General features: G+C 49.2%; 1 protein-coding gene across 1 annotated transcript; it reads left to right on the plus strand.

The window, feature by feature from the left end:
- The first annotated feature begins 10,634 nt into the window (after positions 1 to 10,634).
- On the plus strand, positions 10,635 to 12,993 carry C1QL2 (complement C1q like 2). The gene is made up of 3 exons (XM_053982574.1): positions 10,635 to 10,691; positions 10,983 to 11,742; positions 12,203 to 12,993. Exons 2-3 carry the CDS (start codon positions 11,104 to 11,106, stop codon positions 12,380 to 12,382), a joined length of 819 nt encoding a protein of 272 aa, XP_053838549.1. The 5' UTR covers positions 10,635 to 10,691; positions 10,983 to 11,103; the 3' UTR covers positions 12,383 to 12,993.
- The last annotated feature ends 429 nt before the right edge of the window (positions 12,994 to 13,422 follow it).

Raw genomic sequence — 13,422 nt, forward strand, 5'->3', positions numbered from 1 at the left:
TGAGAATTTGTAAAAGAAAATTGCCCTCTTTATCCTAATCAAAAGTAATTAAAAGTACACTTAAATAGAGCACAGATCTGTGCTTAATTCCAAATGTTTTGCACGTATAAACAACAGGAGTTGTTACTAACTCTTCAGCTCCACAAGCAACAGCAGAGCCCCCTATTGCTGTCACAGGTGCTTTGCAAACACACGGTCAGACTTTCTGGCTGGAATACTTTACCTTGGTAATGGCCTGTGCAGATCAAAACTCCATCAAATAAGACGAAGTCCCATTGCTTGCCACAACCAGTGCCATGATTTAGCACTTCTAAAAGTTGGTCTACTCTGCACAACAGAAGCGGTGCAAAATGCCACGTTCTCAGTTACTTTGCCTTGCAGCCTTGGAGTTGATGCATTTTACTCATTCATTTCACATAACTATGTCCTTGCCATTTTTCCTTCCTTTGGACAGAGCTCTTGGCTTTCAGACAATTCCTGCAGACCCTGCAGCAGTTGTGTCACCATAAGATGTGTCACTCAGACTGGGAGCAGTCAGGTTTGAAAACCCAAGAGCTGCCTGACTCGCATCTGAGGTGGAGCAGGCAGTGAGTGAGCAGACAGCAAGAGGGATGCAGACGAAGTCTTTTAGACTTAAGCAAGGCTTAATGCAGTTAAAACCAAGCCTTAGATGTGGCTCTTGATAATGCTGGTAATAACTACCTTTTTGGGACTTACAGAAAGAAGTGGTCATCTCATTTTTGTGATGAAACAGGTGTGCAGAATGAATGGTCTCATTTCCCTATATGCAAAGTGTGATAAGGAAGGAGTTGGCATATCCTTTTGGGGTAAAAAAAAAAAAATTAGATTGTTAATTTCTTGGGACAGGATCCATCTTTCATTTCTGATTTTGCCTAGCACTCTGCACAAAAGGGTGCCAATGCATTACAAGCTTCCTGGCAGCTACCAAACTATGCCACACTCACATGATATAGGGATAAGTGACAGCCAGCACATGCATCTGGGTCTGGTACTACTTAGATCACTAGTAAAGGCACTGATGATGGGATAGGGAACACTCATTAAACTTACAAGCACACGGTGACAGCTGGCAGGCTGGCAGGAGAGGCTGAGAAGTCCAAATAGTGGCAAATCATGAATTGCATGATTAGACCAGAATGCCATTTAGATCAGAAAATATGTGAACCATCAGAGAAAGTCCAGGGGGAGCAGTGGGAATGAACAGAACTCTAGGGAAAAATAAGTGATGAAGAAATGTGGAATAGATTGAGCATCTGGAGTGTGGACTGACCAGGGAAGCAGAGTGGCAACTGTGTCAAGTGTGTGAAAGGCTGTCACAGAAAGGGAAGGAATCACCTGCTTTCTCTGCCCATGGTGGATAAGACAAGGAATTGGAGGCTTAAACTGCAGCAGAGAAATTAAGGCCAGTCCCTTATGATTTTTTTTTTTTGTTTGTTTGTTTATGGTAGAGATTATGAAGAATTACAACAGATTTCTTGAGGAGGTTTCGATGTTTCTATCCCTGGAGAGATTTCCATGAGTTAAACATTGATCATACCCAAAGGCAGAGAAAGTGGTTGAGTACCCACCTTCTGGAGATGCCATTGACCTTCTGCTACTTGGAATTACAAGAAGCTGACCTTGCAATCAAGACAGTGGGGAAAAAAATTAAAAATCAGGTTTAGATCTCAGATGTGGCAGACTGCTTTTGTGAACCTACCCAGAGAGACAGTAGTGTCTCAGAAGCTACCTGAACCTAGGAGCCGGCTTTCAAGGTAGCCTGTTTCTGTATTCTAGGAATTCTTGGATTTGCAGAGAAATCAGTGTCTGTTGTCACTATTTGAGGTCACCATTGAGGACCTCAATGGTGAGGAATTCATTCTCAGAACAGAATTTTGGGAGTCATGTGGGATCAGATCCATAACAGTAAACTTCGTATTGATGACAATACGTGGCCAGACATCGGTGATGTTACCTTTTCTGTCTAGCGGGAACTAAACCAGATGGATTTAATATTCACTGCATCTACAGCTTTGTCTGCAGAGCACAGTTACAAGAGTCAGTAGGCTTCAGACCTACCACACAGGATGGACACTTCTGGCTTGCAGAAGTCCATTAACTCACACCAGGCTTTTATTCCACACCACATGAGGTGTGGAGAAGGGCTTACAACCCTGCTGCCCTTGGAGGAAGGTGGCCAGCCGCTCCTTCTGTCATTGCCTCTCCTTCTCCTGTGTCCCTGTGGTCTGCAATTGGCCCTGCTTACTCAGGAAGAGATGGCTGGAGGTGAGCACTTCGGGAGGGCTCTCCTCCTCCTTCCACCTGTTTTTCATTCCTTGACTCACTGGCTTTAAGCCGTAAGCAGTGACGTGACAGCTGAGTCACGGACACACCACCTGGATGCTGTCAGCATCAATCTCTCTTATAAGGATCATAGAAGAACAAATAGAGAAGACTCTTAGGGCTTCTCATTCATCTTCCTGCCAGCGGGGCACCGAGCCCTGCAGTGCAGTCTCTGGCTTTGCCCAACCTTGCTCTCAAAATCCCAAGCAATGGGATTCCACTGCCCTTCCCCAGGAGCTGCTCTGCGATTCACTAAACATCATTACCAAGGAGAGCACTGCTTTTCTGTGATCATTATTTACCCTAAGTGTTCCTAATGTGACCAAATAGCTTCTTACTGATATCCACATTAGAGAGTATTTTTGTTTTCTTGTGAGGAAATTCAGTAAAGTTGCAAAATTGGAGATGAAATGTTTCGTGTTCTGTTTAACAGTTTTAAGGACATCTCTGCTGCATGCATTGTTGTACACAGTGGATGAGAAAACCCAGATATGCAGCCCTGTGCCCTCAAGAGCTTACACTTTTCATTTAAGCAAGATACAGTGACTGAGAATGACAAGTAACGAGAAGGCAGGACAAGAGTCATACGAGAAAGGTCAGGACGTTTCTAAATAAAACCTATTGTCATGCTTTTAATTGGGTTTATATTGAAGACATCATACATGGCTACATATTTTTGAGACAATTTCACTGTGTTTTAATCAAACATTTTTAATCTCAGAAAGTCATCTTGCCTGCTTTGGTTTGGTGCTTATTTAAAGCTTCATTTTTATAGAAATGTATGTTTTTCTTTCAGTTACTCTTTCAGCTTTGCAGGGCTTTTGCAAAAACAGTTGTCACAGTTAGTCTGGTTATTAATTCCCTGGGTGTCTCAGAGGTACAGGAGGTTTTCTGACTGATCCATGCCACTGGACTGCTTCTCCTTGACCTTTTGTCTCCAGCTCTCTGTCTCCTCTGTGCAACACCCCAAACTGCCCTTACTCCAGAGGTGGCAGTCAAACCTCTTCATCTGTTTGCCTGAGAGTAACAAAGCACCTTCCCTCTGCACAGATCTTACAGCTCCTCAGAGCAGCAGTGACTCCTCTCCTGGGCACCAATAAACCAGAGCAGAGCATCACAGAGCCAAACCATCTGCCCCACCTCCATATGCCCTCTCCAGCTTTTACACCCCACTCACTCTGTGTTTCCTATTGCTGATGGAGGTGTAAAGCCAATTCCTGCCATCCTTAGCTTTGGGTTTCCAATCCACACATCTTCCTCTTCAAGCTACTTGATTAGCAGAGGAGCACATTTAATTTTGGGGGATGCAGGGTAAAAATCTATCATGGAAACTCAATGTTATTCCAACAGATGTCCATTCAACGCCATCTGTCCCACCTGTGGCTTTGGCTATTATTTCTTACTAATTTTAATCTTGTTTTTGCCTTAAGGGGACAAATTCTTTTTGGTACCTGACTGCAGGTTTAGCAAACTCCCGGAGGGAAGCCCAAATGCATTTCAAAAGCATTTTTAATGTGTGTCTTTCATCCTGGTGAAACCAGCTGTCCATGCACATCAATTCCCTGCAGCAATTTTTCCTTTCATGGAATGGAAAGATTCAGCCTCGTGGTTGGGTATGGAAATTTTGCTGATTTGAGACAAGGGGTCTGCTTAAACGGACTGAATTTAATACTCTGACTTTCCAGCCTCCCTCTTAACTCTTCTGAAGGAAGTCATGAAGGCTTGAGAGCTGAGTCCTGCTGGGAATTTCTGAGAGCTTGGGACAGAGATGGGTGATTTTCAGCTGGAGAACCTGCCATGGGTTTGGTTTTATGCACACACATTTTGCTGAGCAGCTTGGTGAAGTGTACACCTTGTACTCAGAAGGCAAGGGATCTCTTTCTTTTAATACACCCCCAATACATGTTAAAAAAATAATACTTAACTGTTGCTGTTGAGGCAGGGATGGGAATGAAGAGGCTCTGTCTTCAGAAGGCAAAGAATGAGTGTTTATTCAAAAGGAACTCTCTCTTTTATAGAGAACATCATGAACATTAATTCCATTGGTCTTAGAGTAAAAACATATCAGCTGATTGGTACACTGGACTTAGGTCAGTGTGGTAGAACATATCTATAAACAATATGAATGCAAAACAAGATAATAGATGGTTTACATCCCTCCCGGACTTTTTCCCAGGCTTAGCTTGGTAGAAGTCCTTCTCTTTTTCTTTCTGACTGAACTGAGAATATCCACGCTTAACTATTACTTAACTATTTGTATCTTGTGTGGAAGGCCCTAGCTCAATTTAAAAAGCAGATGCTTATTTGTATAGATAGTGCAGAGTTATTGCAGCAGTCACACTGGAAAAGCATTAGTTATCTAAGGAGACAAATTGAACAAGACAAATCTAGGGCCAACCTGTTTCTCCTCAAGCCATTTGTAAACACATACTGAGAAGCAGAGAATTAGGAAAGGGGAACTGAACTTGCTCTTGCTGTGACCCAAATGCAGCTGGTTAAGGGCAAGCTTCATTTTAATTTACTGTTTCTAAGCAAGACATCCTTCAAAGCTGATGTTTGACAGGTGGTGATGCTCATATCCTGCCGTTTCTTCAGGACGGTTTTGTTTCTCTCTAAACCTACTCTACATCCAGCTGAAGACCTGCTCTGGGAGCAGGGAGCTCCCAAACAGCTTGGAGCTCCTTTGGTGTTTCTTCTACCACTTTGGCTGCCGGGGCCAGGTATCAGCTGCTGCTCCCAATAGAGTTCAGAACAGTTTCCTGGGAACAGGAGCAGCCATGGATGCTTGGACCAGGCATCTTCAGCACCAGCTTTAGTCTTTGTCTGAGGTTGTTCTGTTCTCACAGAATTTATCTAATCTTTGATGCATTAACTTCAGGGTGTGACCCTGCTGTGGGAGAAGGCAAGGGCAAAAGTCCCAGCAGGGCAAAAGTGGGAAGCAAGGTTCAGTTGCTATAATTTTTTTTTTTTTTCTCAGAAAATACAGGCTGATTTATTCTGAGTTTGGTGAACAGTACCTATTTTGGGAATATGAAGGCATTGGGTTCTCACTGATCCTCTCCACACCTTTTGGTATTTCTCCAAGCAGTGCCCTGAAGGCAGCTCTGGGGTTTGTAAGCTGCTCTCTTGTAAACACTCAAAGGTACTTGTCCAACAGAGGGAGAGCCAGCTTCCCTGTGCAGCAAGTGGATGTGGCAAAATGCAAATAGCAGCAGTTCACAGGGATCGATACACCCAACAAATCCCAGGCAGCTGCAGTGTCTGTCTGGATGGTGTGCAAGCTTCTCCTTCAGCAGGATGTCTAATGGACACTGTGCTGGAACAAGGGGATGATTCTGACTGTATGGACAGAAATTTATGCATTGCTACAGCAGCTCAAGTGCCTGTGGCCTATTGCAACTCTGCCTTACAGACAGTCAGAAAAGAGCCAGCTCCTCTCCTTGTTCTATGTAATAAAATGCTTTTGCTGCTGTGCAGGACCTCATGCACCCATGGGGTCCATCAAATGTGAGTAAATGGAGCTTTGTGCTCTTAAAACAAGTCCTGTTGGAAACCCTGGCATAGGTAATAAAGAAGTGCACAATATTTGTGGGGAATGATGGCTGCTAATACAATAAACCTAACCATTTCTAAATTTTCCCCTCCATTAAGCAAAAATAATCAGTGTCATTACATTTTATATTTTATGAATGAAAATAATATTATATGCATTAACAGATTTGAATGTGCTTTTAACAAGAAATGTGAACATTTTAATATAAAAACTATATGTATTATGTTTTACTAGCTGTTGAATACACAAAGTTCCAGATAGCTAATTTTGGAAATGAGAAATATCTCATGATGTGATAAAGGCAGTGAATGAAGTACTTCAGAGGATCAGAATGTAATGTTATCCATAACTTCCATCAATTAGGACAAAAGACAGCAAAACAAAGCAACACACTGGGATGGATGAGGGTACTGGATCTAAGGGTACAGTGCCTTTACTCAAAGTAATCTTGATTTCAGCTTCTTAAAAGTATTTTACCAGTCCAATCATGGAAGCACCTAACTCAGGAAGTACCTACCTTCAGTCTGCAAGAACTTCAAATGTACAACACCTTGCACCTGTGCTTGGAACTTCCACCTCCTCAGTGGGTCTGAATCTTGCTGTATCCTGCCAGGCTTACAGATGGTTCAGCTCTTGTTGGACTTGGAACAACCACATGCTTGAGTTCATGAGCTCAGTTTGTGCTAAGGATGTGCAGCTGAGAAGGTGAAAAAAAAAGAGTAAACCTTCTGAGAGAAAAGAGAGCAAGTGCAGAGGAGTCTTTAGTTCAGCAGTTGGAATTGGTCTTTCAGGAACAGGAATTGTGTCCTCCTGGCTGGAATTCACAATCAGCTTCTGGAGGAAGACTGAAACTCCAGATCAGGTAGATGGTCTCACCACTAAACTAAAAATTATACTAAACTTTGATCTTCCTCTTATAACTCAATGAATCTTTAATTCTTCTTATGCAAAGAAGAACAGGTTCAGCATAAGGGCATACAGTGCTCTCGTCTGCTCTCCCCATCTTCCCTGGGTATCTTGCACCCTGGAAGATTTTTGTAGCTCTCCAGGGAACACAGGTTGGTATTTCTCAGGCAGCAAATCAAGGTGAATCCAGATCTCCTCCTTGTCACCCTGCTGACAACCTCCCTGAGAAATACAGATGGCCAGCTGCAGCCTGCAGGAGTGTCCTGTGTTTGCCTCCAGAGGGACAGACTGCCCATGTCCTGAAAGGTGGCTCAGCCACAGTGACGGGTTTGAAAGCTCATCCCTGAGCTCCTTCAGTCATCAGATTGTTTTCTTTCTGTCTCTTGGGAGAGGGCATTTTACAGCAGAATAGATCCTAGAGAATAAGCTGGAGAAAATCCAACTCACAACACCAAACATTTGCAAGTCTGAAACTACTCTCCTGGAAAACTGGAAAGGGTTTTAGAAACATATTCCAAATCTGGTAAATGGTGAAACGCTGGAAGAAACATCCAACCTCCCAGGCTGGTGTCCTCACCACTGCCTTGTATGTATGCAAGTGCATGCAAAATTGTGAGATGCCCAATCCAGCAGTCTGGGATGACTGTGGAAAGTGGGTCTGATGGAGCACAACATCTCTTGAAGGTTACTAGCAAACTGAGGTGGGTGGGTGACTGTCCCTTGAAGCAGAAATTAAGGAATGGAAATTCTTGTGCTCCTGGAATTTTGGAGCTTCAATGCAAAGTGTCTGGGTTCTTTGCCTGTCCAAGTTTGGGAATGGTGTCTGAACTGCCAAGTGCTTCCCTGATCAGTCAGGTTCCCATGTCCTTACACCACATCTAAAAAAAAAGTTTCAAGTAAGATCCATACAAGCTTTTAGGGGCTTAACAATAGCTTTGTCTAACAGCAGCAATCACCAAAGCTCTGCTCAGCCAACGTCTAATGCGAGGTCCAGACAGCCGTTGTGTCTCTCCAGGGATGCCCTGTGGGTGCCTTTTCCCTCTTTGGGCACACCCAGAGGCACCTGAGTCTTGCCAGCCCTCAGCAGCCAGCACTGGAGCACCAGCCTGGCTCACTTTTTGAAAGAGGTGAAGTGCCTGACTCTAAGAGGGGCCCTGGTACTTGTCACCCCAGTTGAAGAAAGGTACCTCCCTGCGGGGCTGGCAGTGCCTCGGACGCTGCCTCATTAGCTGATTCGGTAATTCCCTGCTCCTTTGTACTGCTGTGGTGCATCCCATTGCACATGCAAAGCGGGCTCCCAGCAGCGTAGTAGCAGCCTGTACCAAAAATTGTAACCGAAGTGTTGCCAGGTACCTTTTTGTGCCTATATTCCAAATTACCGGTGTAGGTTCAGTAACGGGTACCAGCTGCCTCAAGGATCAGAAGCGCTGCGTCTTGGGGCACAAGATGCATTGCATCAGTCAGGCAGTAACTCCAGGTCTCCAGGAATATAGATCCTACTGGAATTATACATTAAAGTCACATTGTGTTTACCTTAAAGCAATCTGACGAGGGATTAACTAGGTGATCAGTCCATCTCACCACATCACAGAGGAGTAATTAAATAATTCCCAAACAAAATTGCTAGAATTTGACACCTAATCTAACTGCTGATATCTCTGTAATCTTTTCTTCCTACTTGTTCAAATGCTCAACCTTCCTTATTAAGATCAGTGCCGATTTTGTCCTGCAGAAAGTTAGAATATATTTCTTCTTCATCATCTGTCCTTGTTGATCTATGGGAATAACAGACCCGGTCACCTAAAATAATTCTGACTTTGCAGAAGGGGCTGGTGAGCCTCTATTTAGAATATAGGACCCAGTATCGGTCACCTCATTAGAGAAGTGAGTTGCCACAAATTGGGACGTTGCAACTGAGTCCAAATGATGCAAGCGCTTAATTATTCAGAAAAGGTTTAGAAAAGCTACGGTGTGGCTGCCGCCTTTGGAAAACAGGAGATTAAAAATCCACTTTAGGGGGGTTTGCAGAGCTCTGGGGGAATAGCAAGGATTCACATACCCAGGAAGAACAGAGCGAGTGACAAATACCAGAACAAAAGGGAAATTAACAGAAGCTTAAGCAGGGATGAGCAGCAAAGCAGTGTAATTTATCTGTGAATTTATTTGTATTTAGCACAGTTAATATATGGAAAATTATACTAAAGCTGAAACAGAAACAACTATTAGAAATCATTTTGCAAGGCTTTGGACACGTGTGGGGGCTTAAAATAACTCTGTGGGATGCAACTTCTAATTCAGAGGAGAGGAAAAGGACTTACGTTTTCCTCACAATCTCGTCTCTTAAAACATTTAGCTCCATTGTGCTAAGAAATAGACATAGTTACTTTAATGCGACTATCCATACAATGCTCAGGGAAAGGTTTTCATTTACAAAATTAATTTCCCTGCCACCTTCAAGTATATAAGTGTCGGTGAAAATTATCAGAGGCACTCGAAAGGACAGGGCTGAACCCTGATCTCAGCAACAGCAGAGCAAAGCCCGAATAACACCAAGAAAAATTCTGGATGCACGCAGAGATGTAACTGAGATGAGATCTGGTCCTGAAGTGCTGCACTCCAGACAGAAAAACCTTTATATTCCCTCCTTAAATTTCAAGAGAAACTATCAAAAGAGTCCCAAGTCCTTTTGGGGCACTTCTACAGTTCTTGGAAGAAGCCTGTATGTCCCTATTTGCATATGATGCCTCCAGGCCATCAGCTTCAGCAGGCGTTGGATCAGACTGGGCGGCTCGCTCCTTCGACCTGCAGCTCTGCCTGCTGTAAGACCGAACACTGCCTTCAGCTCTGGCGAGCCCGCTGGGAATTCACCCTTCTAACGCACCGACGGAGCGTGGGACACCGGGATGTTGCCCTGAGGCAATCTGCGTAATCCCTGTATCTCTCTTTTCTTTCTTTCCAGGACGGGTGCTTAACCCGCCGCTCGGAGACACGTGGGTGAGTGAGATCCCAACTTTCTCTCCAGGGAGATCTCCGCAGGCAGTTTACGATGCCAGAGCTCCCGCTGTGCTACCACCGTTTACTCGGAAAATCACAGGCAATTAATCACAGTTTTCTCGGGGGGAAACCCACTTGATTTGGACCCGTCATTACGCAGGGAAACTACAGAACACCGTGCTGTAACCTAACGTGAACTCTGCTAAAGGCATTTCTTCCTAGGGCTCCCTTTTCACTTGGCAAGCCCTGCCTGCCTTTGGAAAACCGGGACGGGTGTAACGGACCGTGGTTGCACTTGGATGTGTTGAGGAGCAAGATGCACCCGCGATGTTGTCCCGCTAGTCTTTGGGCTGCTGAGGCAGGACGCGGGGAGCCTGAGGAAGCCGCGGGGATCGCTCTGAGGTGACCTGCTGCCTGGCCGGGGCTTTCCCCGGCACCTCCCGCAGAAAGCTGTGCGTGTCGGCGGCGGCAGGGAGCTCACCCCGGCGGGACCGGGGCTCCGCGCAGGGGCCGTCCCGCTGCGGGCAGAGGGATGGAGGGACGAAGGGATGGAGAGATGCAGGGAGGAAGCACTTCAGGCGGCAGGTGAACGGGACAACGCGATGCGTCCCCGACCGTCCCGCTTTCAGCGGGGCGCAGTTTGGGCGGCACCCGCAGTGACTCCGCCGGTGACGGCGGGGCGGGAGCGGTCTACCCCCGCAGCCGGAGTGCCCGGGGACGTGCGGGACGCCCCGCCGCCTCTCCCCTCCCCTCCGCCCGCCCCGCCCGGGGGACCGCGTCGCCACCGGCGCTCGGCGCGGCGAGCGCGCGGGCGGTGGCAGACGGGCGCTCCGCGGACCGCAACGACGGCGGCGCCCCGGAGCCCCCCAGGCGGCTCCGCCCCGGCCCCCCGCAGGTGGGTCCGCCCTGCCCGCGCCCCCCACGTCGGGGCGGCGACGGGGGCGGGCGAGCCCGTCCCCCCACGCGGGACCGAGGGGTAGAGCCGGGCGCCCGCTCGCCGAGGCGACGCCCCCCGCGCCCGCCCAGCCCCGGCGGGCGGACGGGGCGCCGCGTCCCCTCGGAGCGGAGCGGGGCGGCTCTCGGCATGGCGGGGCTCCCGGCCGGCCGGCGGGCGGGCTGAGGCGGGGGCCGGGCGGGGAGGCGCCGGCGGCGGGGTCTCACCGCCTCTTCTTGCCGTCCCCCGCAGGGAGCGGCCGGCCCCCCGCGCCACCATTGCCTCGCACGGCAAGGAGGACCTGCTCGCCGCCGCCGCCCGGCTCTGGCAGCGGAGGAGGCGGCTGCTGGCCGCCGCCGGGCTCGCCCTGGCCATGGCCGTCGCGCTGCTGGTCGCCGTGCCGCTGCTGCTGCTGCAAGCGCCCGCCGACACCGGCGCCCACTACGAGATGATGGGCACCTGCCGCATGATCTGCGACCCGTACAGCGGCGGGCGGCCGCCCGGCCCCGGCAGCACGGCCGCCGTGGAGGCCCTGCAGGACCTGGGCGCCAACCCCCCGCCGCCCTTCGTCCAGGGACCCAAGGGGGAGCCGGGCCGGCCGGGCAAGCCGGGCCCCCGCGGGCCGCCCGGGGAGCCGGGTCCGCCGGGTCCGCGGGGCCCGCCGGGGGAGCGGGGCGACGCGGGGAAGCCGGGGCTGCCCGGGCTGGCGCTGGCGGGCGCGGGCGGCGGCGGGAGCGGCGGTGGGGCGGCGGCGGGCGGCGAGGCGGCGGGCGGGCTGAGCGCCGCCTTCAGCGGGCCGCGCATCGCCTTCTACGTGGGGCTCAAGAGCCCCCACGAGGGCTATGAGGTCCTCAAGTTCGACGACGTGGTGACCAACCTGGGCAACCACTACGACCCGGCCAGCGGCAAGTTCACCTGCCAGGTGCGCGGCATCTACTTCTTCACCTACCACATCCTCATGCGCGGCGGCGACGGCACCAGCATGTGGGCCGACCTCTGCAAGAACGGCCAGGTGGGTTCCGCCGCTCTCCCTCGCGTCCTCTCCGCCCGGGGTCCCCCGGTCGTCCCCCTCCCGCCGTCCCCGTGCCGCAGGCGCGGCACCGGCCGCCGCCGCTGCCGGGAAAAGAGCCAGCGGGAGCATCCTTCGCGCCGTCGGGGCGGGGGTGCACCTCTAGAGCCGCGACAAATTCCGAACTCCCGGCTTGCAAACTTTTCTGCCGGACTGCGGAGAAGGAGAAGCGAGGACAGAGGCGGGAGGGAGGACACAGTGTAGAGTGGAGGGGTTGGGAAAGAGCCACTGGGGGCATTGATGGAAGGGTTGAGAAAGAGGGGCTGGGGGACTAATGGAGGGGCCGGAATAGAGGTACCTGGAGGACTGATGGGGGATCTGCGGAAGAGTGACTCATAGGGCTAATTGAGGTGCTGGGCAAGAGGGGTAGGGGTGCTGATGTGCCCAGCGGCTGTGTTGGCAGGTGCGGGCCAGTGCCATCGCCCAGGACGCAGACCAGAACTACGACTATGCCAGCAACAGCGTGGTGCTGCACCTGGACTCCGGCGACGAAGTGTATGTCAAGCTGGATGGAGGCAAAGCACACGGAGGCAACAACAATAAGTACAGCACTTTCTCTGGCTTTCTTTTATACCCTGATTAACACACAAGTGACACGACACAACTGGCCCTGCCACTGATGCACGTGGGGCTGTTTGGCAATTCCATACCCCATCGTGCTGCTGTTCCTGCTGGTGTCCAGTGTCTCCGCAGGTCACTTTAGCTTCATTATCAGTTTGTCTGTTTTTATTTTCACGCTTGTGGAAACAAAATAGAAATGAAACAAAGTGAACCCCTTCCTTACTCTCTCCCGTTTCTTCTGACCCCCACTCTCCCTTTGTCTGCCTGAGTGTTTCGTGTGTCACATGAGGAACTTGGCAGCTTGAAACTCTCGAGTGGTTCCAGGAGGGTTTAAAAGAGCCCAGAGTTTGGACTGTGTCACACACGGAATTTGAACAGGTCACATTTTTTCATCAATAATTATTAATAACAATGATGACTTTTCAGATTGACTACTCATGAAGTGGGACTGGATCATAACAGTTTTTTTCTCTGCTGCTTTGTATGGGGTCAAGTGTAAACTTTTCTTTCTGTGCAATGCAATGCTCGTGTGAATGATGGTGTCATTAACGTCAAACCTGTTTCTGTCTGCAAAAGAATTTGGTCATTGACCACAGCCACCCAAATACCACATTAAATTATGTTTTTAGACAATGCCTTCTTGCTTTCTGTCTCTTCCAGTGCTACAAAGCAGCACTGTGGTGGTGCCACAGAAGGGTGGGGAGTAAAGGAGGGGGTCCCTTCGGTCTATAGTCATATTTAAAGTTAGGATGGGGTTCCTTGCCTACGTCTTGAATACGGTTCAAGGGGGCTGGGAAGAAGGAGAGAGAGAGGAAAAAAGCTTCACCTTTTATGCAGTTGAGTGAAAAGAAGGCACACAGTTATCAAGAGGTGAAAGTGGGGGTGTGGAGCAAATCTCCTAAACAGATTTACTGGGTTAAAACCTGATCCAGAGGTTAGTGAAGTACAGAAAAAGCACTTTAATCAGTGATTATGGAATGCCATGTTCCTGTAACATGCTTGACAAATGTTAAGAAGGCTGCAGGGGAGAGAGTTTGTCTAAACCCTTGCATTTGCAGTGTG

The sequence above is a fragment of the Vidua macroura genome, chromosome 7, assembly GCF_024509145.1.
Source record: "Vidua macroura isolate BioBank_ID:100142 chromosome 7, ASM2450914v1, whole genome shotgun sequence".
Taxonomy (NCBI): domain Eukaryota; kingdom Metazoa; phylum Chordata; class Aves; order Passeriformes; family Viduidae; genus Vidua; species Vidua macroura.